At 43.3% G+C, this 26747-nt stretch overlaps 1 protein-coding gene across 1 annotated transcript in view; it reads left to right on the plus strand.

The window, feature by feature from the left end:
- Positions 1-26747, plus strand: part of TYR (tyrosinase) — a 120284-nt gene that overhangs the window by 19663 nt on the left and 73874 nt on the right. The window contains exon 2 of the mRNA XM_029601706.1: positions 16923-17139. Coding sequence (XP_029457566.1) covers positions 16923-17139 — 217 coding nt within the window. The remainder of the gene's footprint in view (positions 1-16922; positions 17140-26747) is intronic.

Below are 26747 nucleotides of genomic sequence, written 5' to 3' on the forward strand. Positions count from 1 at the left end.
GTAACCTCTTTTCTTCAGTCTAGCCCTCTCAATGGCCAGACCGTAAGAGAGAATTGAGCTGGATCCTCGTGAAGGATGGGACCTTGACATAGCAGGTCCCCGAGCGGAGGCAGGGGAAAGGGCTCCCCTGCCAGTAGTCTTCTCATGTCCGCGTACCAGGGTCTTCTTGGCCAGTCTGGTGCCACTAGAAGAACTAGGCCCCAGTACTTCTGAATCTTGTGGATAAGGGTGCCCAGCAGGCACCACGGAGGAAAGGCGTATAGCAGGGCCCCTGGAGGCCATGGCTGAACCAGGATGTCGATCCCTTGAGAGAACGGATCCCGCTTGCGGCTGAAGTATCTGGGTACTTGAGCATTGGACCTGTCCGCTAGTAAGTCCATGTCCGGAATCCCCCAGTGATCCACAATCATCTGGAAGGCTGTGGGCGACAGCTGCCATTCCCCCGGACTTATGCTTTCTCTGCTGAGGAAGTCTGCCGTGGTGTTGTCCCTTCCGGCAATGTGGACGGCGGAGATGTCCTGAACATTCGCCTCTGCCCAAGCCATCAGCGGGGCTATCTCGAGGGACACATGTTGGCTTCTGGTTCCGCCCTGTCAGTTGATGTATGCCACCGTGGTGGCGTTGTCTGACATCACTCTGACCGATCTGTTCCTCAGCCTGTGAGCAAATTGCAGGCAGGCTAACCAGACTGCCCGCCCTCTAGTCAGTTGATGTTCCACCCCGACTGTTCTCTGTTCCACCGCCCTTGGGCGGTGAGTTCTTCGCAGTGTGCTCCCCATCAGCTCAGGCTGGCATCTGTGGTGAGCAGAGTCCACGTGGGGGAGGACATCTTGGACCCCCTGCTTGTGTGGTTGTACTGCAACCACCACCGTAGCTTAGTCCGCACTCTGGCTGGAAGAGGTAGATGCACGGAGTAGTTCCGGAAGCGGGGACTCCAGCGAGAGAGAAGGGAGTTTTGTAGAGGTCTCATATGGGCCCTTGCCCAGGGTACCACTTCCAGGATGGATGCCATGAGACCAAGAACCTGCAGATAATCCCAAGCTGTGGGCCGACTGGCTCCCATCAAGGACCAGAGACGTGTCCGAAGTTTTAATCTTCTCTTGGCGGTGAGACTGACTGTGTCTGCCTGGGTGTCGAACTGGACTCCCAGGTATTCCAGAGATTGGGAAGGCTGTAGGCAGCTCTTGTTTAGGTTGACTACCCATCCCAGGCTTTCCAGAAGGGCGATCATTCTGTTGGTTGCCCGATGGCTCTCCTCTCATGATTTCGCCCTGATCAGCCAATCATCTAAGTAGGGATGGACAAGGATTCCTTCCCGTCTGAGTGCCGCTGCTACCACTATGATCACCTTGGTGAAGGTCCGCGGCGACGTGGCTAGCCCGAAGGGCAAAGCCCGGAACTGGAAGTGGCGTCCCAGCACCTTGAAGCGTAGGTAGCGCTGATGATCCTGATGAATCGGGATATGCAGGTAGGCTTCTGATAAATCTAAGGCCGTGAGGAACTCTCCTGGCTGTACTGCGTTCTTGACTGAACGCAGAGTTTCCATGCGAAACCTTGGGACCTGTAAGTATCGATTGACTGACTTGAGGTCCAATACAGGCCGGAAAGTGCCCTTTTTCTTGGGTACCATGAAATAAATGGAATAATGCCCAGAATTCATTTCCCGTGCAGGTACCGGGATTATGGCTTTCAAGGACAGGAGCCTCGCCAAGGTAGCTTCCAATGCTGCCTTCTTGTGGATTGGACACGAAGATTCCACAAACCTGTCCGGAGGTAGATGATGGAAGTCCAGAAAGTAACCCTCTCGGATGATGGCGAGGACCCACTGGTCCGACGTAATCTTGACCCATCTGGGGTAGAAGAGGGTTAACCTGCCCCCTATGGCCCCATCCCCCAGATGGATCGGCTGATTCTCATTGGGAGGCAAGGCCAGGGCCTGACCCCGAGCCGGCTCCCCTCTTCTGCTGCTTGGGCCGAAAGGACTGGTTCCTGGCCTGAGGACAAGGTGCCTGGTAGCGACCCCTATAGGGAAGGAAGCATTGGGAGCTTCTGCCTCTGGAAGGCCTTGGAAAGGCGCGCTGGTTCCTTTTGAACCTGTCTTCTGGCAGTTGAGGTATAGGAGAGGCACCCCATGTGCTGACCAATTTATCAAGGTCGCTGCCGAACAGGAAAGACCCCCTAAAGGGCATTCTGGTGAGGCGTGTCTTTGAAGGAGCATCCGCTGACCAATTCCGTATCCAGAGCTGCCTCCTGGCAGCCACAGAAGATGAGATCCCCTTGGCTGTTTTACGGACGAGGTCGGATGCAGCATCCGTGAGGAACGAGAGAGCGGACTCCATGTCTGCCGCCGGAGCATTGTTTCTGACCTGTGACAAACAGGAACGCATCACCACTGTGCGGCAGGTTGCAATTCGCAACGACAGAGCTGCCACCTCAAATGTCTGTTTCAGGATGGCGTCCAGTCGCCGGTCGTGAGGTTCCTTGAGGGCCGCCCCCCCCCCCCCAACTGGAATGGTAGTGTGCTTGACCACCGCGCTAATCAAGGCGTCCACCTGAGGGCATGCCAGTGTAACCCTTAAAGTTCAATTTTCTTTATGACTCCTTGTGTCTGAAACCTGCACTTTGATTCCCAACCCAGTATCAGAAATGAATCCACACGCTCTTTAGTGAGTAACAGTTTTATCTTTACTGGAATGAATGACTGAAATAAATCTGTTCATTTCCTAAGCATCTGCATTTGTCATATAAACACATATATATAGTACAAGAGAAAACTCAACTTTGTCATAAACTCATGTTAAGTATTTCAACCAGAATCAGCATGTGATATAGCACCCGACCTTAAGCAGTCTCTGAACAAGCAAAGTCCCAGATTGTATCCTACTGTGTGTCCATTTGAATTTAGAGCTGAAGAGGGCGTCAGTACTGCTGCTTCAACTGCCAAATCCACAATACAGCAGCCTCTATCCAAAAGAAGAGCTTCAAATCCTGACAGGGCACAGTTCAACTACTCCCAAGTCGTCCACAGCAGGGTTCCAGAAAAGAGAACCTTAATCAGCACAGATAATATGTATTAGTTCAGAGCAGGGCAGGAACTCTGTTCAAGCTGAGCAGTGATCTGTTCGCACACGCTCAATACAATCCAATTTTTATAAATCTCTTTAGGTAAAGTAAAAAAACAACTTCAATACATCTCAAAACAAGGTTAACTAACATAAATACATTACACATGAATACAATTATAGAGGGCTGCTCACCTTAATCAGCACAGATAATATTTATTAGTTCAGAGCAGGGCAGGAACTCTGTTCAAGCTGAGCAGTGATCTGTTCGCACACGCTCAATACAATCAAATTTTGAATCTCCTTTCCCCCCCCCCCTCAGCTCTTAAAGAGACAGCACTCTATTGTCAGTCTTTTCATGTCACAATGATGATTCAACATTTCTCTGCCCTAGTTCCTAGAGGTATGTTACACCAGCATCTCCTTGATTGCCGAATCCAGGGGGTACATGCCTGTCAGGCCCCGACCCCCTTTGAATGAGGCCGCTGGTGCCACCCATTCCAGATCTATCAGTTGCTGTGCGACTTGCAAGAAGGGAAAATGGCGGGCTGTAGGACGAAGACCTTCCAGCAGAGGGTTCTGTGTAGATGGCACTGTAGTGCTGGGGCCTGTAATATCCAACTCCGCCAGGCACTGAGATATTAGGTCGGAGAGATCTTCCTTGGGAAAGAACCGCCTCATGGTTCGATATGGCTCCATCCCCGAGGGGAGTTCCCCCCTCCTCAGAGGGTTCTGATTCAGTCTCTGAGACATCAGGGTCCGCCTGAACTGGACTGCCCAGAGGCGGGTGCGCTCGCCCACGATAAGGGCGCGAAGGTCCAGGGGCAGTGTCCGCTGGAGCAGCAACAGGAGCAGCAGCCACAGTAACAGCAAGGCCTGGACAGGTAGCTGATTGCATCTTCACAAAGGCATGGATCCCCTTAAAGAGATCCACCCAGGAAATGGAGGGGGTCTCAAGCCGCCGGGGTACCAGGTCCCCCGGGATTCCAAGTTGTTCGAGACTGCCTGCAAGATTCGGGGTGGCCCCTGGGGAACTGTCAACAAACCTCGGTTGAGACTGGACCTGGCCCGAGGCTCCCACTGCCTCCTCACATTGGGCACAAAGGGAGTCTGGCTCTTCGCTGTGCGTGGCTCCTCGCTGGCATGCTGAGCAGAGGCCGAGAGCTTTCACGCCAGAATCAGGAGGCGCCGCTGCCGGGGACACCGGGGCATTCAATTGTTCCATTGCGCTCTGAAGAATATGCGCTGAATAATATGCGGCAGCAATATGCGCTTAATACAACAAGCGCTTAATATAATATGCGCTCAATATAATATGCGCTCAATAATAAGCGACAGCTATATACACTTAATACAATATGCGCTCAATAATATGCGGTCAGCAATATACGCTAAATACAATATGCGCTCAATAGTAAGCGGCAGCTATATACGCTCAATACAATATATGCTCAACCATATGCAATATATGCTCAAAACGATACAGGCGCCTATCATGGGTGCTCAATGCCTGAACAGGGCCAACAAAATGGCGACCTCCGCGGCATGCCGCATACAGGCAACGCCGCCGATCCTCGAACTTCGGAGACCAAAGTAAAAGTTGTGTGCCTTACCTGATCCTCGGCGCTTCCCGGCTGAAACCCGGGCGGTCTCCGGCTGCGGGGGGAGAGGGTAAATACCTTCACGCCGTGCTTCAGGAATGCACCCGCTGCCTCCCAAGTCCACGCCGGGACAGAGGCGCCTCTTAGCTCAACCCAAGCCTTTCTTGCTCGGGGGCTTGGTCCCTGCCGCGATTCGGCCACCGGACCGAGGCCTAAACCTCCGAGGGATCACGGAAATCACCTCGGGAAACTCAACTGGGGGAGGGACCGAATGGTATCACTGCAGGAGTGCGGGGCTCGATGTTCCGTAGAAGTTTAATAAGTAGAAAATAGAAAGTAGATTGGAAACACGCTCAGCGAGCGTGCAGGCTCTCCAAACTGCTTTGGAGACGGAAATTACTGAGGAGCTTCACTTCCTGTGGGGGTATATGTACCCGTGCTGACGTCAGATCCGTCTCCAACTGCTAGCACGAGCACACTATACCCACTTGTTCTGAGTCCATCTGGCTACACGACAGGAAATTCTGCTTTTACTTTCCACTCCAGTTGTTAAAGATCCTCCTCTGTGATTGTCCCATGCTTTCTTGAATTCCAATAACATTTTTGCCCTTTCTCTTCCACCAGGAAGCTTTTTATTCCATTTGTCACCCTTTCCTGTGGAAAATATACTCCCTTTTACTACTCCTGAGTCTGTCCCCTTTCAGTTACATACCATGGCCCCTTGTACTAACCTCATCTCTACTATACACATGCCTACTGATTGAGCATTATTTGTAATCTTGATGCATTTTAATATCTATATTAAGATGCCTGCAGGAACTACAATGAGGCTATAAACCCTATGGGCATACATTTATAGTACGGTAGTTACTTTCCAAAGTTAGGATCTCTTTAAAAATTTGTCTAGTATCAAGCTATTTCCAATCATAAGATGACACTAATAAGGGAGGAATGCATGCACAATCTTCATTTGACAGTATTCTTTAATTAGTATAAATGAACTGAGTCAGTATTCATTAAAAAAAAAGGAATATTGACTGAAATGTGAATTATATTTTAATACATTGTCTGAAAATATTAAGAGTTACCTTGGAGATGTACCCCTGTTTATCAATGATGCAATCAAAACAGGTAATGAAATCAGGGACCTAAATTGGTTTGAAAACTGATACTCCTCTCATCAAATGTTAATTATATAATTAGTATGAGACAAGACAACATAGTATTATATATATATATATATATATATATATATATATATATATGTGTGTGTGTGTGTGTGTGTGTGTGTATGTGTGTGTGTGTGTGAAACAATAGACAGATCAAAACCTTCAGAGGGGTAGCCGTAGCAAAAAAGACAGCAGCAGGTACCACCTTATAGCCTAACCAATTTATTGACGCATGAGCTTTCGAGGACCAGGCTCACTTTGTCAGGTGGATGAAATGTAGTACAGGAGGTGGAGAAATTACATGAAGATGTGTGGGGGTGGGGGAGAGGAATCTAGAGCAAAGAGAAAGCACTGAACGAGACATGGCCAGAGTGTGCAAAGGGAGTGTTAATAGGATTACAGTCTAGCCAACTGGCAACTATATAATTAAGCTCAAAATATTGCAGAAATAATAGGTATGTGTATGTAATAATTTCTTCAGAAAAGTCCTTAATATTGTCCGCGCCATCTTTTAATGAAGTAGGGTCTGCCATCAATCATCCTTTTCCAGTGTCTACTTTCCTTTAAAAGAATGACACAATAAATGATACCTGCTTGCTGTCTAGCTTTCATGATGACCTGTGGGGACTCACAGCTGAGACTTTTGTGCACTGTATTGTATTTGTTTTAAAGGAGACGGTGAAGAGAAGAAAGCAAATCAGCATTGAGAACCTAGAGAAGCTATGAACATGAAGTTATGTGCACATAAACTTCAAATATAACAATCACATTTGTCAATCTCAAAACTGAGCATCTACAAAACATACTAATAGCCTAAAATGTATTGTAGTACTGGGCCCTATATTGTTTCTGATTTCAGACCCTTGATTCTTTCATATCCAATTTTGAGAAGGCAGATGGAGATCGCTATGTAATACATTCCTAAGATCATTCATTGATGATGTTGGCAACAGATGTTGCCATTGAGCTGTTAAAGTCATAAAATATGTAAAACTTTTTATGATTTTTAACTGGATTAAAATATGCCAATAAGTAGTAGTCTTTAAAGATTAACTTTAAATAAATCTACAATTGTCTTCAAAGATGTCTATTAATAAGCAAGCTTTCTACTTTGATTATCCCCCCCAAAATTAAAATACTGCTAAGTAATGATTCATCTTTGCTTTGTCTTATGAAGGAAAGAGAGGAAACTTATAAAAGAGCAAAACACGACATAAAAAAGGAGTGAAAATCAAAGCTCAAAAATAGTCAACTAGATAGTGTGTCACATACCAGTTAACAAGCATTCTAAATGAGAAGTCTGAAAGATGGAATACCTAGTGCGAGAAATAATTATGGAAGATGTGAGATCATAGTTTTCATGCAAATCCAAATTTAGAAATCTAAAAATTAAAACTCACATGCTTATTGCTAATAGTTTAACATTAGTGCTAAACAGCCACGTTATGGGTTATGTACTAAATATTATCATGGTGGTGCATAAAAACAGCCTCCATAGCTAATGCATGGCAGTATCATGAATGTTACCCTAAAAACCTAGATCATTTCAGCACCTTACATTCTGAATGTTAAATAGCAAGTGAAACGATCCAAGATTGCGATTTGAAGGAAAGCTACTCCGGTTGAGAGACACTGTCTTGAAATTTCTTATGATACCGCAGTGTTGCGGATCTAAATTTAAACTACAATGCCGCATAAAAGAAAAGCGAAGGGGAGGCTGTTTCCACTGAGCCCTGCCATCCATTACAACAATGCCTGATCCCGGAGTTTGCGATTCTTGTGGTGATACAGGGGATGGCAATCCCCATTGGTGGAGCGGTGGGAGGAACTTCGCTCTCACCCGGGGAAATAACTTTGAGCCCCCCTGAACCCCGAAAGTTGCTTATAGCTTCCCCTCTGAGACCGACTACAGATGCTGGGGGAGATGGAGGTTCATCTACTATATATCCCCAGACGGACGGAGCCAGTGGTGATGATCCAGAGATGGTCAGGACTTCAACCCCGGACCAGAGTTTGATTCTACCCCGAGGTAAAGTTGGTGATACCGGGGAAGGCTTGAAATTGGTGACAAGCGGAGGAGTGCGCGAACCTGGTGTTGAGGGGGTGAATCTGAATCCGGTTGGGATTACAAAACCAGCAACTGTAACTAGAGTCCCTATGGGACCTAATGGTGGGACTAACTAATAGTTTCAGGAACAATTTTTAAGTTTGCAAAGTGTCTCCATGAAATTAGATACTGGGACACAGGACCATCAAAGTGTCCTTTTAGAGCAATGCACAGCCATTCATTCTTTGGAAGAAGAAGTTAACATCTTGAAAACTACGATGGCCGTGATTACCCATGAGAGAATGGCAACTGTTAGAAGAATGGAATTCCTAGAGAATACCATCTGACGTCTTAATGTACGGATATTGAATTTCCCCAAAGTAAAAGATGAGCAAATGCTGGTTACCTTAAAAAAATATCTGGGGGAAATATTGAAAATTCCCCCAGAAAAAATTCCCTCAGTTAAAAAGCTAATACATTTAGATGTGATATGTCAGATTGAATGTCGGTATATAAAAATAAATAAATAAATAACATAAATAAAATTAAAGCAAAGCTCAATAAGAATAAATCCTCCTGGGAATTCCATAGATTTCATAAATTTGACTCAATATCTGGAAGAGTCTCAAGCGGAAATCACAGAGAGAATTACATTATTGGTGACATTTCAAACCAAACAAGATATGAACAGGGTGATGTGTAGCTATTTTAAAAACATGAGTACTACTTTTCATGGGGGACTGGCCTCCCCTGACCTCGCCAGAGTTACCCAATTATGCCGGAAGGCGTTTCTTGAGTTAAAACCTGAAGCAATAGCTTTAGGAGTGAATTTCCTATTAAAATACCCATGTAAATGTGTGCTAAAATTTCAAGGAACCACTTATATATTTTTCAATGTAACCCAGTTAAGAGAGTTCCTAGGGTCTCTAGGAGATAAGTTTCAATCATTAATGTAAGTGGGGGATCTAGTTAAAAGCGTGGGAAACCTCAAATCAGCCATAATATTAAAAATTGAATAATTGTGTATGGAAATTAAAATCCTCATTTTCTGATTTCTGCCCCCCACCATTTTACCTCTATGATGTATGGATGTGTTAAATAATTATATTGAAAATGTTTCATTTTTCTTTTTCTGAGACATGTTTATTCTTAAGAGTTGAACGTCTCTTTAACATGTCTATTATTATTTATCTTACAAGGTATGTTTGCTTTGTTAATTCTGGAAAATAATAAAGAATAAATTAAAAAAAAAAAAGCAAGTGAAATAGAATTGTGTGTTCAATTCATTTGGAATGAAATAGTAAAATGTGACAAAGGAGCCCATTTTTGTTTTATTTCATATCAACCAAAAAAATGTTTAAAAAATGAAACAATCCATCACTTTATTGTTTTAGGGAAATAGTGCAAACTACTAGCAAATAGGGTACATTATTAGAAAATAGTTTGCCCTATTTGCAAATAGCAGAAACTCCTTGTAAATAGTGCACTCTGTTTGCTAATGGTAGTCAACAAGTTGGAAGATTGTAAGCCACCTAAACCTGTATTACCTGGTGACACCCACAAAGGCCCTAATTTTCTTTGCAACAAATTACATTTACTGGCTATTTGGAGGGCATTGCACCCTGGGGAGCAGGATTACACTTTTTTCTCTCATCCTCATGGGTCTTATTCCCGTTTGGACTATTTTTTTATATCAGAATTCCTATTTCCCAGGGTGTCAGCTGCTACCATAGTGGCCTATATGCGCGTGTGCTACCTGGAGCATGCACATATATGCCCGATTTTATAACATGTGCACGCAGGCGCGCGCATTTTATAAAATCAAGGGTCGGCGCGCGCAAGGGGGTGCATAATTGTGCACCTTGCGCATGCCGGACCACGCTGGCTTCCTCTGTTCCCTTCCCCCTAGCCTGACTTTCCCACCCCTTCCCCTAACCTTTCCACCCTCAGCCCTTCTGTAACCCCCCTCAATCTTTATTTTACCTTTTGCACCTGCTTCCAGGCAGGCGCAAGTTGGGCATGCCGGCCGATTGCCGGCACATGATCTCTGACACAGCAGTAAATGGCCACTGTGCCAGGAGCTGCTGCCCCCGCCCCCACCACTGGACCACCCCGAACTGCCCACACCACGAGGGGGCAGGACCGAGGCCTCCGGCACAGCAGTCGTGCCGGGAGCTCATGCGCAGCACTTGGCTGGCGCACGCAACCTATGCCTGCCCACAGGCAGGCGCAACTTCGTCAACAAAGGTCGGGGGGGGGGGGTTAGATAGGGCTGGGGGGCAGGCCTCGGGGGGAACAGGGAAAGCCATTGGGGCTCCCCTAGGGCTCGGTGCGTGCAAGGTGCACAAGTGTGCACCCCCTTGTGCACGCCGACCCCGGATTTTATAACATTTTTTATAATATTGGGCGTAGATTTAAAAATCTGGCCCAATATACCTAAAGTACCTAAAAGTAATCCACTTTGAAGTGCTGAAAAAAGTGCAAAAAGTGGAATATAAATCTAAAGAAATAAACAAGTCTAATATATCAGTTACACCAGATAATTAGCCAATGTAAAATTACATAAGCTGCCAAATGTGCATCTTTTAGAACAGCAACTTCCGTGCGTAACTGTTCGCCTCAACAAAGACTGCCACTTTTTTACACATGTATATGTGCATATGAAACGTAAGGTATGTGTGTACTTTTGAATTATATAAAATAGTAATTGCACTATTATGTTTTGTTTTGTTTTTGTCAAAATCATTTTTTATTAAAGAGCATCACAGGTACAATTAAAGATACTTTCAAGAACTGAACTATGGGATAAAGCAGCACATTACAATATTAATCAGATATTAGCAGTTATATACATTACTAAAACAAGGTAAACTTGAACAACTCCCTGTGTACCTACTTTTTGGAGTCTATAAGACCAAAAGAAACAAAGAAAATTCCAATCATAGCCCACTACCCAGTCAACCACACACATTCCACACACTACACACAACCACCTCCCCCCCCCCCCCCCTTAGTGTGCACATCACTAGTGTGGAAAGTATACAAATAGTACACAATGGTACACTATAAGTTACGCGTGTAGCCACGTGTATCTTATAAAATCCGGGGTTGGCCCACACAAGGCTGCGCAAAATCGGCAGCCTGCGAGCGCCAAGCCGCGCAGCTTGCCTCCGTTCCCTCTGAGGCCGCTCCGAAATCGGAGCGGCCTCGGAAGGAACTTTCCTTCCGCATCCCCCCACCTTCCCCTCCCTTCCCCTATCTAACCTACCCCCAGCCCTACCTAAATCCCCCCACACCTTTGTTGTGCAAGTTACGCCTGCTTGAGGCAGGCGTAACTTGCGCGCCCCGCCTCGGCATCCCCCGGCACAGGCTGCAGTGCCGGGGGACTCGGGACCGCCCTCCCGGCCTGCCCCCAAACCATCGCCATGCCCCCGGACCCGCCCCGGACACACCCCCAGCCTGCCGACACGCCACCACGGACACGCCGCTCCCAACCCTTTTATGAAGCCCCGGGACTTACGTGCATCCCGGGGCTTTGTGCTCGCCGGCGGCCTATGCAAAATAGGCGCACTGGTGCTCAGGGCTTTTAAAATCTACCCCTAAGGGTAGTAACTGCTGCACCAGCAAGTTACCTCTATGTACCCTTTTCTTATTACCATACTCTCTAGCCTTTAGGGATCCATAGTGTTTATCCCATACCCCTTTGAATTCTTGAACTGTTTTTGTCTTCATTACCTCCTCCGGAAGGGCATTCCAGGCATCCACCACTCTTGTCCATGAAGAAATGTATCCTGACATTGATTCTGAGTCATTCACCTTGGAGTTTCTTTGTTCAAATATTTTTATTAATTTCCAGAAAAAAGAAGAAAATCAAAGAATCCAGTTGAATAACAAACAGAAAGAAAAAAGAATCAAAACAAATTTAAAAAGTAGTATATATATATAAATGAAACAGTCAATCAGATGGCACCTATTGCCTAATAGGGGCACCTATTTCCAATGTGCTTAATGGGGTAAATTAAAGTGGAAAAAAAATGTTTCTAGTGGATTCCACATCCCAACTCATTGTTGAATTTTATCCATTTAGCAACCGCTTCTTTTTTATATTTAAAATAGAGACACACAGTGTGCCACCAAAAATGAACATTTAGAAAACTAGCGTCTTTCCTTGTCTACAGGACCATTTTTAAAGCAATGCCCAGAATAAAATCTATTGATTTCAGCTTTGGTGGTGTCAATGAAAGGAATAAAGCTAAACACTATGGGCCGGATTTTCAAATCTTTAGACGTGTAAGTCCCAGGGCTTGCAAAAAGGAGAGGGGAGGGGGCGGGGCCAGAATGGCCACTGAGTCGGGGATCGCACACCGGCAATCAGCCGGCGCGCACAACTTACTTCAGTCCCAGGGTGAAGGCAGCACAGCTCGGTGCGGCGTGGCTCGGCGCGGACTGTTCTTTTTGCACAATTGTGCACCCCCTTACACGTGCCAACCCCTGATTTTATAACATGCGTGCACCTGCGCGCGCATATTATAAAATTGGGTGTACATGTGTGCGCACCGGGTAGCGCGCGCACATGTACACCCGGCGCGCAGGTCTTAAAATCTATCCCATGGTACTATCAGTTTATACAATAATGGATATGTAATGTTGAGAAATCTTGTGATCTTCATGACATTCATACAACTGACCAGAATGTAAACATCAATAGACTAAAAAACAACATGAGACAAAGTAGCATGAGGTGATTTACATGACCAGCAAGCATGGAATAGTAACAGTTTTGCATGGTGAAGAGTTTTTAGGGTCCATAAAGAGCAATGCACAACAAAATAAAAAGATTGTGTGATATTAAAAGACAGTGATGTTCTGACCGTTCCATTTCATGACCCCTATTTCTGTTTCTTTTCCATCAGAAAGGTTTGAAGTTCATACATCATTAAAACCTTTCAGGTATTTGAAGGTCTGTATCATATCTCCCCTACACCTCCTCTCTTTCAGGGTATACGTATTCAGATTCTTCAACCTTTTTTTTAACCTTTTTTAACGTATTTAAAATATTGATATGACTTGTAATTAGTTATACACTGTTATGTTTCTCCCGCTTTATTTCCTTGCATTAGTTCTATAATAACTTCCTTATCCCTCTATTCCTTTCTATTATGCACATTACGTTTGCATCTCCCAATTTGCTGCTCCCTGTTTATTGTAACTGATTTCTCTTTTCCCCTTGTTTGATGTAAACCGGCATGATGTCCCCGACGAATGTCGGTATAGAAAAGCCTTAAATAAATAAATGAAAATCAATAAACCTCTTCTCAAAAGTCTTCCGATATTGACCTCACCCCATTTTGGTCACCCATCTCTGAACCTGTTTCTATCCTTTTTGAGATACAGACTCCAGAACTGAACGCAACAGTCCAGGTTCTCTACTGCCTTCTTTAGTGAACAGTAAACGGAAGTATTAAATATTTCTGCCATTTCTTCATCTCTCTCCACAGATTCTTCCTCATCACCTTTCAATTTCATTTTACCACTCCTGACTTCCCTTCTTTCACTGATATATCTAAAAAATGTTTTGTCTCCTCGTTTTATCTCTTTGGCAATCCTTTCTTCCACTTGACCTTTTGCTTTGCTGATCTCTTTCTTTGTCTCACTTAGTTTCACCAGGTATTCTTCCCTGTGTTCCTCTTTTTAGGAGTCTTTATACTTCTTGAATGCTGTTCTTTTTGCCTGTATTTTTGCAGCTACCTCCTTTGAGGACCAGATTGGTTTGTTTTTCCTCTTACTTTTGTTTACTTTTCTAACATATAGATGTGTTGCTTTTGTAATATCGGCTTTTAATTTGGTCCATTGTTGTTCCACCTTGCCCATTATCTTACACTCTTCTAGTTCCTCCTCCAGAAACATCCCCATTTTGACAAAGTCAATATCTTTGAACTTCAAAACATGGGACTTCATGTGACTTCTCTTTATCTTATTTGTGATATCAAACCATGATATCTGAGGATCACTGGTGCTCAGGTAGGCACCTACGCAGACATTAGAGACATTTTCCCCATTTTTCAGCACTAGATTTTATTTATTAATGTATTTGAATTGATTTCTATTCCATTTACAACAACTGTGCTAAATGGATTGTAATATAAAACATCTTTAAAATTACAAAATACATAAAGCAATTAAATATAACATTAACACAAAATAATGAAAATAAAACTACATAGAATACATTAAAACTAAAAAAAGAACACTTATTAAGGAAATGCCTGGGTAAACAGGCATGCCTTAAGATGCTTTCGAAATGACTCTATGTCTTCAGAATCTCGCAAGGTTCCAGGTAAGGCATTCCACAAAATAGGCCCAGTAATCAGAAATGACTTACTACATGTTTCTTATAGTTGAGCTAATTTAATGGAAGGAACCACCAAGAAGTATCACACCCTCCCTTGTAGGCTCTATTACCATTTGTTTAAGCAGAGCCCCTTGAAGGACATCCACTATCTCTCTACTTCTTGCAGATTCCGCAGAAAGGATACTCCAATCCATATGCAGCAGATTAAAATCTCCAATGAGCACTACATCTCCTTTTTCCCTCCTTTTGGATGTCGTCAAACAGATCTCTGTCCAGTTCTTCTGTTTGAGTCATTCTGTAGACCACACCAGTTTTTTAGAACAGCTCATAATGCTTCTTCCTTACCCCATGTCCCTTGCATTTTAGTTGCTTGGATATTGTTTTTGACATAAAGAGATACTCCACTCTCTTTTCTATCTCTCTGTCCTTCCTTATCAAGTTATAGCCTGGGATGCCGTATCCCAATCATGAAACTCAGTGAACTAGGTCTCTGTAACAGCACTATGTCCAAGTCCGGTTCCACCATTAAGGCCTGGAGATTTAGGATTTTATTGCCTAGACTACAAGTATTTGCGGTCACAGCTTTCCAACTTTTCTCCCTTGGGTTTCTGCTCTTCCTAATCACCTTTTCTGCTATTTTGAGCTGATTGATTTTGTTGTTTTCTCCTCCCAATTCCTGTATTGCTTGGGCGTGACATGGCAATTTCATTGGCCACCTCCTGCCACCCCAGCCATCTAGTTTAAATACCTGATAGTGATAGTGAATTTCTTACAAATATAGACCACCCATACCGTATAACCTTTTACTGTTCTATACATGGACCCAGCCACCAATGTAACTAAAATCACTTGCTTTACACCAAGTTTTGAGCCAGACATTGAAGTTATCTATATGGCAGAGCCTTTCCTTCCCCTTTCCATGAACAGGTAATAGTTCTGAAAAGGGAATGATTTTTGCCATCTGTGAGGAGATCTGCTTCCCACTCAGACACCTGGAGTCTTGCACAACAGAGAAGGCCACAAGAAAACCAACTCAATCAGGATCTTGCATCTGAGATTGGTGTAAATTTCCAGAAAGCTGTTAACAGTTGGTCTGCATTCTGTCTTCAAACTCAGAGCTCTGAGCCTGGATGAAGAAAAGCATAGGTTTTCTTATAAGAGTCTTGCATTGGACTCCTCTGAAGAGCGTGGTCAGCGTCTTATTAGAATACATCCATCCTTCTCATAAATGAGACCCTCTTCAGCATGTCTTAGAAGGATGCAGGCAAAACAGGTATAATTAATCATACCTTCTCCTGCTGTTTAGTGCATATTTGCTAATGCCAAATTTGTAACAACTTCCTCTGAATGATTGTTAACTTTTTAGTTTGTACAATAATGAAAGAGCTTAGCCAAAAGGATTTCAATTTGGATTCTAGATTTAATTACTCATCTTCTCCAAATCCAAACTCAAGATACGTTCAAATTTAGGTACTGTAGTTATTTTCCTACCCAAGAAGATGAATTGGAGTTACAAGGCTACTGCAGCAAGGGGTGTTAAGAGAGATGTGGTTTACAGAAAGGGGTGAGACAGAGGGGAAAAGTTGACTGAGACAGGGAGAAGGCAATGGAAGAGAGACACCAATATACTTGAGCATTTCAAAACTAATTCTGAATTTATTTGCAAAACACAAATGATTTAACAAGCAAAATGTTCATAGAGGAAAACACTTTTTCTAGCATTGTTGTACACTTCAACATGTGAAAGGCACAATGTTGTCACAAATGCAAATCAAGAGCCATCTCATACATTCTTAACTATTGCCATGATTATACACAAAGTTTTCACTGCATGTTTTTTTAGGTCCTGCATGATTGCAGATGGTTCCCACAGTCTGCAGGACAAGGCAGCATCAAGTGAAAGTTACATCCCTAACAGGAGTTATCAAGGAGGTACTAGAAGGCATAATCAAGTGCCAATCACTTCTCATTACAGCTTGACTGTCGCTGGGCAAACTTTCCACTTCTGATCTGGGGCTTCTCTGACACTGCTGCTTTTACATAACATGGGTGGAGCTGATGTGGTGGAAGGGGGTCAGAATTGCTCTGAAGAGACTGCATTTGTTTGAAACGAAATGCAACAAATGAGGCCATTTAAGATTCGTTCCAAATTGAAATGATTTTCAAAAGCACATGTAAAAGAGGTTTACTTAATTTCCAGAGTCCACATGTCTGTGGCAAGATGAGGTGGTCGCCTCAGGTGGCAAAGTGTTGAGGGTGGCAAAAAGTGCCCTCTCCCAAAAAAAAAACTCCTGTAGCAGCCGCCTCACCTTGCCGCAGACATGTGGACTCTGGAGATTAAGTAAACCTCTTTTACAAGTGCTTTTGAAAATCAGTTGGCTTGAGTGATAAGTATTTCAAAGTGTGATAAGAATATACATAAGATGATTCATTAAAGCAGTTTATAATGGATCAATGATTATAATTATTCAATCTCCACAAAAAGTGTTTGGTGGACCATTCATGTGTGTGATGGTCCTTCCACTCTCTTCAAACAATATTATTGAGGTGCTACAGTTAAAGATAATTTTGGGAACAGTGCATATATCATTGTAGGTTACTTTAATATACGGTCATTTAATTTGACTGTTTTGATCATTTTAATCAAAAGAAAATATATTTCCTCTCTTATTAAAATGATGTGTTTCCTAGGTCATTTGCAGCCGACCAGAGGAATACAACAATCAGCAGACTTTGTGCAATGGCACAGCCGAAGGCCCTATCCTGCGAAATCCTGGGAACCATGACAGAAACAGAACGCCTAGATTCCCCACATCAGCAGACGTGGACTTTTGTCTTAGTCTGACTGAATATGAAACAGAGCCCATGGATAAATCTGCTAATTTCAGCTTTAGAAACACATTGGAAGGTAACAATTTTATTCGCTGAGTTAAATACCATTTTTTTGAAGATTCAATGCAAGATCATTTCTGGAGGGGCAGGATAAGGTGGTTAACAATTGTAATTGTTTCATGTAAAGCAGAAATAAAGCAGTGTGTTTGTTATGGTATGTATGTAGAAATGAAGGTCAATAAAAAAGTCATGGGTAAATTAGTTTATCCAACAAAAAGATATCACTTATAATTTCACTGCTGACATTTATTTTGATTTGAAAGCTGGACATCACTACAGAATATTTTTGGCTTTTTATAGCTATTTGTATAAAAATATCTTATGGAGATGGATGCAAGGAGCTTGCTGTATGACTTGAAATGCTTGCATATGATTTGCTTCATAGATACTGCTTTGGAAGCCCTTCACGTGTGATGGCATTACTCTGCTTTTCACTCAAGGCTATACAAATAGTTTGCTTGCAGGATACAAAGTTAAACAAAACAGCTATAAATATTAGCATTGGTTATAAATACTGTCTACTTGTTTAAAATAAAACAATTACATAGGAGGTCAATTTTTAAAAATGGCTCAATGCTTCTCTTAGATGTTCTACTTTTATGTCTCCAAATGTAGAGAAATATTCAAACTTAGGGACTTGCGTTTTTGGCTGAAAATTTGACTAAGTGAGACCTGCAATTCATTCACTTAGCTTTAGAATCCTTAATTACATCTCTGGTGCTGAAAATCAGGGCCAAATGCCTAATCTTTTTCCATACACTAATTCTACCCCTTTAGCCGAATACTTTTTAGATTCATAAATGTAAGTGCCTAGTGAAAATATGTGACTAAATTTAGGTGCTCAGCCTTAGACAATTTTCAAAGAGGCCAAAAAGGTTCCTAAGCACTTGGGGGACAATTTTCAAAGGGCCCAATATTCAAAGCACATTCAGTGCTATTTAGCAGAATAACTGAGACTTATGTAGAAAAGTAGCAGACATTGGGGTAGATTTTCAAAGGGTTGCGCACATAAGATACGCGCGCAACCCCTGAAAACCTGCACCTGCTGAGCCTATCTTGCATAGCCTCAGCGGTGCGTGCAAGCCCCGGGATGTGCGCAAGTCCCGGGGCTTCGAATAAGGGGCTGGCCGGGGGCGTGTCCAGGGGCACGGTGGCAGGACGGGGCGTGTCCGGGGCGGGGAGGCGATCTGGGGCCGGGCCAGAGGCGTGATGGCGGTCCAGGGGCGGGGGCCGAGTGCACCGGCACAACGGCCTGTGCTGGGGTAGGGTGCCAGCGGCTTGCGCAAGTTATGCCTGGCGTAACTCCACGAAATAAGGTAGGGGGGATTCAGTTAGAGCTGGGGGGGGAACAAAAAAAAAGTTCCCTCCAAGGCCGCTCCAATTTCAGAGCAGCCTCAGAGGGAACGGAGGCAGATTGCTTGGCTCGGCACACGCGGGTTGCACAATTGTGCACCCCCCTGCACGCGCCGACCCTGGAATTTATAACATGCACATGGCAGCACGCGCATGTTATAAAATCAGGCGTAGATTTGTTCGCGCCAGGTTGCGTGAACAAATCTGCGCCCTCGCGTAAGTTTAAAGATTTGCCCCATTGAATATGCTCCTATGTTCCACAGCCACTGCTAACTACCAATATTTGGAGAGTAAATTTAGACGCACCACAGAGTAGGTCTAAACTTAGCTGGGTAGCTAAGTATATATGTGTATATTCAGCAATTTCGCCACTGATACATTCTAACCAGCTAACGGGGTTATTTTCTAAAGGTTTATTGCACACGATACGGCTGTATCGCGTGCGATAAGCCTCTATCCACACGAAAAGGCCCTTTTCGCGTACGATAGCATGCAAATTCGAGTTGGGGTGGCAAGGGGGCAGACCCGGCGGTGTCTTTGGTGGTGGAGATAAAGTTACTAACATTATCGTCACCAGTAGCACGCCCAATAGCACCACCATTCACAGTGGCACTATTCGGTGTTAAAGCCAGCAGCGAAGACACCGCGGTGGTGCGAAGGCTGAGAGCTTTCGCAGGCCCGCCCCCCCCCCCCCCCCTGCTCCCATTTTCGCTGGATTCATCATTCTGTGATGAATAATGAATCCAGGCATAAGTTACTTACATCGCCAACTTTGAACATATACCCCAAAAAATTTAGGGTCTTAACTTTTGGATCCTAAATTGGCCCTTTTGGAAATATACTAGGACTGCAAGCCTACATTTAGGCTTCTAGTTTCATTAGTCTCCTAAATATAGAAGCTTAAAAAGTAGATGGCTATGGGGGTGGAGTTAGGGCAGGGAAAAAAAGATAAGATCTTAGCACTGATTTTCAGAATTAGGCACCTAATTTAGGCCTAGATTCTCTAAGGTCACAGACCTTAGAGAATCCTGTGGTAACGAGGGGCGGAGGGGCGAAGCGGGGGGTGGGCCTGGGAAAGCCGGCAGCCATCGCACCACTGCGGTACGCTGGCTGCCGGATTTCGCACCAAATAACTACACCATAAAAGGTGTAGTTATTTGGCGCAAAACTAGCAGCGACAAGGGTCCTTACCTTTCACCGCCAGCAATGTCTTCACGGCGTCCGCCCCGGAGCCACCCCAACTCCTCTCCTTCCGGTGCCGACACCGCCCAGAACCCACCCTGATTTAGGTATCACATGCGAAAAGTCCCTTTAGAGCAGTGATGGCTAACCTATGACACGCGTGTCAGAGGTGACACGCCGAGACTTTTTGCTGACACGCCAGCATTTCGTGGACCCTTTAAAACTAGTTTTTTAGTATCCCTCCACCCCCCCCCCCCCCCAATGCCCCTGGGCACAGTGACAGGAAGATAGGCAGGGCCGTGGTGAGGCTCACGTCACCACAGCCCGAAGAAAAAGATCGTGTTTAAACGCGCTGATGCTCCTCCTCCTTCCTGCCTGTGCGGCCCCGGAAGTAAACGTTGCTGGAGCCACGTGGGCTGGAAGGAGGTGAAGCATCAGCGCGTGCAGAAGAGGAACAGCGCTTGCGTTTACGGGCCGCCGCGAATCCCAAGTCGCAGTGGCCCGAGAAGAGGAAGAGGCCCGGTAGCAGGGCCGCCGCAGAGCCCATCCTGTAGCGACCCGCGAAGAGGAGGCCCAGAGGTGAGAGAGAGGCTGAGGGTCTGTAGAGGGTGTGTGTTTGCGTGTATGAGAAGAGTTGAGAGATTGTGTGTGAGAGTGAGGACCTGAATGTTTGCAGAGATAGCATGTGCTTGAGCAAGACAGCATGTGAGAGCCTCTGTGTGTGTGAGAGAGACGGAATGTGACAGTGAGAGCCTGTGCTTGAGCAAGACAGCATGTGGGAGTGAGAGAGAGCCTGTGTGTGTGAGAGTCAGACAGCATGTGCCAGTGAGAGACTGTGTGTATGAATGATTGTATGAGAGAGAGCATGTGACAGTGAGAGCCTGTGTGTGTGTGAGAGAGAAATGCATGTGAGAATGAGAACCTGTGTGTTTGAGGGAAAAAGATGGAGAGAAAAGAAACAGAAAAAAAGACAATATAAAAGGAATTGTCAAAAAAAGAAAGGGAAGGTGGAAAAAAATAAGAAAGGGAAGGTGGAAAAAAAAAGCCTGTGACCAACCAATTAGAAAACGAAGATCAGACAGCAAAGTCTAAAAAAAACCCAATATTTAAAAAAGGCTCCAGGGGTGATCCGGGTAACTATAGACCAGTGAGCCTAACTTCAGTGCTGGGAAAAATAGTGGAAACTATCCTCAAGATCAAAATTGTAGAGCATATAGAAAGACATGGTTTAATGGAACATAGTCAACATGGATTTACCCAAGGGAAGTCTTGCCTAACAAATCTGCTTCATTTTTTTGAAGGGGTTAATAAACATGTGGATAAAGGTGAACCGGTAGATGTAGTGTATTTGGATTTTCAGAAGGCGTTTGACAAAGTCCCTCATGAGAGGCTTCTACGAAAACTAAAAAGTCATGGGATAGGAGGCGATGTCCTTTCGTGGATTACAAACTGGTTAAAAGACAGGAAACAGAGAGTTGGATTAAATGGTCAATTTTCTCAGTGGAAAAGGGTAAACAGTGGAGTGCCTCAGGGATCTGTACTTGGACCGGTGCTTTTCAATATATATATAAATGATCTGGAAAGGAATACGACGAGTGAGGTTATCAAATTTGCAGATGATACAAAATTATTCAGAGTAGTTAAATCACAAGCAGACTTTGGTACATTGCAGGAGGACCTTGCAAGACTTGAAGATTGGGCATCCAAATGGCAGATGAAATTTAATGTGGACAAGTGCAAGGTGTTGCATAGAGGGAAAAATAACCGTTGCTGTAGTTACACAATGTTAGGTTCCATATTAGGAGCTACCACCCAGGAAAAGATCTAGGCATCATAGTGGATAATACTTTAAAATCATCAGCTCAGTGTGCTGCAGCAGTCAAAAAAGCAAACAGAATGTTAGGAATTATTAGGAAGGGAATGGTTAATAGAATGGAAAATGTCATAATGCCTCTATATCGCTCCATGGTGAGACCACACGTTGAATACTGTGTACAATTCTGGTCGCCGCATCTCAAAAAAGATATAGTTGCGATGGAGAAGGTACAGAGAAGGGCAACCAAAATGATAAAGGGGATGGAACAGCTTCCCTATGAGGAAAGGCTGAAGAGGTTAGGGCTGTTCAACTTTGAGAAGAGACGGCTGAGGGGGGATATGATAGAGGTCTTTAAGATCATGAGAGGTCTTGAACGAGTAGATGTGACTCGGTTATTTTCACTTTCGAATAATAGAAGGACTAGGGGGCATTCCATGAAGTTAGCAAGTAGCACATTTAAGACTAATCGGAGAAAATTATTTTTCATTCAACGCACAATAAAGCTCTGGAATTTGTTGCCAGAGGATGTGGTTAGTGCAGTTAGTGTAGCTGGGTTCAAAAAAGGTTTGGATAAGTTCTTGGAGGAGGAGTCAATTAATCAAGTTTACTTAGGGAACAGCCACTGCTATTAATTGCATCAGTAGCATGGGATCTTCTTAGTGTTTGGGTAATTGCCAGGTTCTTGTGGCCTGGTTTTGGCCTCTGTTGGAAACAGGATGCTGGGCTTGATGGACCCTTGGTCTGACCCAGCATGGCAATTTCTTATGTACTTATGTTCTTAAAGGTAAAAAACAAAATAAATTACTTTTTAGTGATTGGCACATGTAATCTTTGGGAATGTGCAAGAATAGCAGTTTCTCTATGCGGATCTCACAATGTACGAGATCAGCATGGAGAAAGTGGAAGCCCACGGGGCCTGCACAGAGGAGGCAGCAGAATGGGCTTCAGTGTCAGTAGCAGCAATTGGCACCTCCCCAATAGCCATGCGGCAGCAGTGACAGTGGCAGCAGAGGAATGAGAGAGGTTCTGAGGTTGCTGGCAAAAGAGAGGGGGGTCTGCCTTTAGTGTGTGCATGTGAATGAATGGGACTCTGCATGGGGGTGTATGTGTGTGAATGCATGGGTGCCTGCATGAGAATGAATTGGTGCCTGCCTGGAGGATGGAGCGGGAGTGGTGTGAAAATGAATGGGAGCCTGCCTGGGGTTCAGTGTGTGTGTGTGTGTGTGTGTGTGTGAGAATGACTGACTGGGAGCTTGCCTGGGTGTGTGTGTGTGTGTGTATGTGAGGGAGCCAGTGAGTGTGAGAGCATGAGTGTGTATGAGAAAATCCAGGGGAGTAAGAGTTTGTGTGGGGGGGGGAGAGGGGGAGAGTGTTTTAATTGAAGATTTAGCCAATGAAATTCAGCAACAAAAAAGTCACTAAGCAGGTAAGGTAAAAAATTATTTGTTTTTGCTTTATTAATAAATACAGAACATATATTAAAATTATAATTTTTAGTTATTAATATTAGAGCTACAAATATCACAAAATTATGGATTTTTCTAGAAGTGACACACCACCCGAGTTATGCTCTGTTTTTTTATGAATTTTGACACACTGAGCGCAAAAGGTTGGCCATCACTGCTTTAGAATATGACCCCCTTAGGGACCTAAATCAAGACAAATAAATAGCAGTCCTAAATTTGTGAGCTTAACTTTAAGGGTCATAAATTTATGTGAATTTTCAGCTGAAAAATTAGACACCTACGTTCAGTTGAAAATAGGTGTCTAACTTAGGCCTAGATTCATCAAAATGCTATAAATATAGGGGAAATAGCACCCGTGATAAAAGAGGGGGCATGGTGAAAGAGAGTGAGAGAGAGAGAGAGCCTCTGGGGTGGCACACCTACTAATCAACTATTTATACCAGTGTGGGAGGGTCAACTAGTATCTTGAGGTGAGGTTTTCGTGGTCTAGGGTTTGGGGAAAGTTTAAATATACAGTCAGATGTATGAATAGCACAGTACACATCAGTGAAGATTTGAAATGATTCGGAGTGAGGAAACATACACAAACTTGAGATTTATACAATGTACTCTGGCCCTAGCTTGATGCACAGGGCGAGAGTATATTGTACAAATCTCATCTTTGTGTACCTTTCCTCACTACAAATCACATCAAATAAGAAATTGCCATACTGGGTCAGACCAAGGGTCCATCAAGCCCAGCATCCTGTTTCCAACAGTAGCCAATCCAGGCTACAAGTGCCTGGCAAGTAGCCAAACACTAAGTAGATCCCATGCTACTGATGCCAGTAATAGCAGTGGCTATTCTCTAAGACAACTTGATTAATAGCAGTTAATGGACTTCTTCTCCATGAACTTATCCAAACCTTTTTTAAACCCAATTACACTAACCACCTCCTCTGGCAATAAATTCCAGAGCTTAATTGTGCACTGAGTGAAAAATAATTTTCTCCGATTAGTTTTAAAAGTGCTGCTTGCTAACTATCTTCACTGACATGTACTGTGCTGTTTGTACAACTGACTGTGCATGTAAAACTGCCCCCCAAACCCTAGACTACCACCAAAATCTCACTTTGAGTTATTAGTTGACCTTTCTACAGTGGAATAAATAGTTAAAATAAGATCCTTATAAAGAGTCTCTCTCTCTCTCATGGAAATGACTGCCTGGGCACTTAAATTTAATACACATTGTGGTAAAATACTTATGCAAAGTACTTATATAGCATATGTTGTGGTATCTCAAAAATGTACCTAACCATGCCCCTTGTTTTTTTATTGTGTGTGTATTCATGCAAAATTTATAGCAAAATGATGAAGCTAGGTCTTAAAGGCCTAAATTTAGGAATTCAGCTTTTTTTTTTTTTTTTTTAATATCAACCCCTATAAAAATAAAACCATATTATATTGCTTTTTCAAAAGTTGCACCACATTTTTTGTATAACATTTCCTCAGTGAATAGCCAATAAGATGTCACTAATTTAATGAAAAAATTATCAAATTATAAATTGAGTTACTGGGATGGTATTGCTCTTGAAAATAGTCAGGTCAGTGGTTAACAGCAGTTGGTTAAATCAGCCTATCTCTCCCAACAAAAAAATAAGGTAGATGGTGGGTCAAAAACAGTTTTGCTTGGTTGGGTTTATTTAAATAATTGTTATTCTGCAATTCCAATTGCAGTTAATTAAAAAATAAATATACAATTAACACAGAAAACAGTAAACACTAAACAGTAACTTTATTTTATTTATTGATACTTGTATGCTGCTAATGCCAAGGCTCTAAGCGACTAATAGTGCTACATACATAATCATAACAACAAACTTAACAAAATAATCAACATAATGAACAAAAGAAAACTGACTAGCGAGCATAAAAATCCCATCTCCTTCCTTCATCTGTTACTGATCTAAATCTAAAAGTCAAGGAAGGAAGATAGTATTAAGCATGAGAAGCAGCAGTGTGTGTGAGTGGAGGAGAGGGGGAGCAGTTTGGAGAAACAGAGATAAGGACAGATACATTTCTGGGGCTACTGTTGACTGGGAAAGGGATTCTGCAGAATGTAGTCAGCAGAACTCAGATCTCTTTCTCTCTTCCCAGTGGCAATAGTGCTGGCAGCACTGGCAACCATGTTTCAATTAGTGCATGTATATCCCACTTAATTCTGATGGACTACCCAAAGAGGTAATCAATAAATTCATAATACCATATAAAATGCAATAAATAATAAATACAAATTCAGAATACAGTAAAAAGCACCATAGCCATGAAGCACAAGGCCAATGCTTAGGAGTAGGAGAAAGAGAATTAACACCAAAGGAAAAAATAGAGGATGAGAGGGAGGGAAAAAGAATGCTGGGGACTGATATGATCATTGTAATGTTGAAAGTTTCCCTACCTTGAAATCTCACAAATCATCTCCTCCATTAACAATATAACCTGCTCTCTTGACCCTGTGCTATTGCATTATTCAAATGCTGCCATGACCAGATGGCTTCTTATCTTGCCAAAGTCATGAATCTCTCTCTCTCGCTCTCTCTCTTCAGGGCACCTTCCAACTTCTCTAAAGAAAGCTTCTGTTAAGCTATTCTCAAGATGCCCTCCCTTGATTCCACTAGTTTCTCAAACTATCATCCTATTTCCTCTCTTCCTTTCCTTGCTAAAGTCATTGAGTCTTCCGTTCAGAGCAACTCTCAAACTTTTTGGTGCACACTCAATTCAAGTTTTGCCTTTTCTCAGCACCAATTCAACACCAATTCAAGTTTTGCCTTTTCTCAGCACTGAGACTTTTCTTATTTCTAGTCTAAACATCATTCATCAGGGCTTTGATTCTGGTACCTGTTATCTTCTTCTCCTTTCCAATATCTCTGCAGCTTTTGACACTCTTGATCACTCTATTCATCTCGACTCTCTGATGCTGGTGTAACTAGGTTTGTCATCTCATGGTTCTCTTCCTATATTTCTAATCATTTTTAACAAGTCTATTTCCAAGGAACCCCCTCTTCATGGCATCCCATCACCTTTGGTATTCCACAGGGCTGTGCCCTGTCTGTGATGCTCTACAACATTTATCTTACCCATCTCTGCCACTTGCTTGTTCAACTCTGAGTTTCTTACAAAAAACTATATTGATGACATACAGTTCTTTTTACGTCTCTGCTCCACTTGGTCCTCCACTGTTTATTTTGCTTCTCTGTGTCTGACTGCTATCAATTCTTGGCTATACAACAATAAGCTTTCTCTCAATCTCAATAAAACGGAGGCTCTTATACTTGGTCACTGCCACACTTTTCCTATCCCTGACTCTTTTCAGTTAGCAGGAGCCACTATAACCCTCTCACACACAGTCCGCAATTTAGGCATAATCCTAGACTTAACACTCTTTCAGTTAATGAAGATCAGTCATTAGATCTTCAGTCTTCAAATTAAGAATGCTTCATCATTTAAAACCCATTTTGGAACCTGTAACTTTCCAGACTGTTCTTTAATCATTAATTGTCCCATCCATTAATTATTGCAATTCCCTATATTCAGGCATACCATAGCATTCTCTTCAATCAGTACAAATAATTCAGAATTCAGCTGCCCGTATATTCACTGGCACACCTATCTGAGAACACATAACCCCAATATTGAAATACTTAAACTGGCTACCAACTTTGTCACGTATCAAATATAAAACTGCTGTCAATATTCATAATCTCCTCCATCACATTTCATCCACCTGAATATCCTCTACTCTTTGTATACATACTCCTGCCCACATCCTCC

Source organism: Rhinatrema bivittatum, chromosome 5, assembly GCF_901001135.1.
Source record: "Rhinatrema bivittatum chromosome 5, aRhiBiv1.1, whole genome shotgun sequence".
Classification (NCBI taxonomy): domain Eukaryota; kingdom Metazoa; phylum Chordata; class Amphibia; order Gymnophiona; family Rhinatrematidae; genus Rhinatrema; species Rhinatrema bivittatum.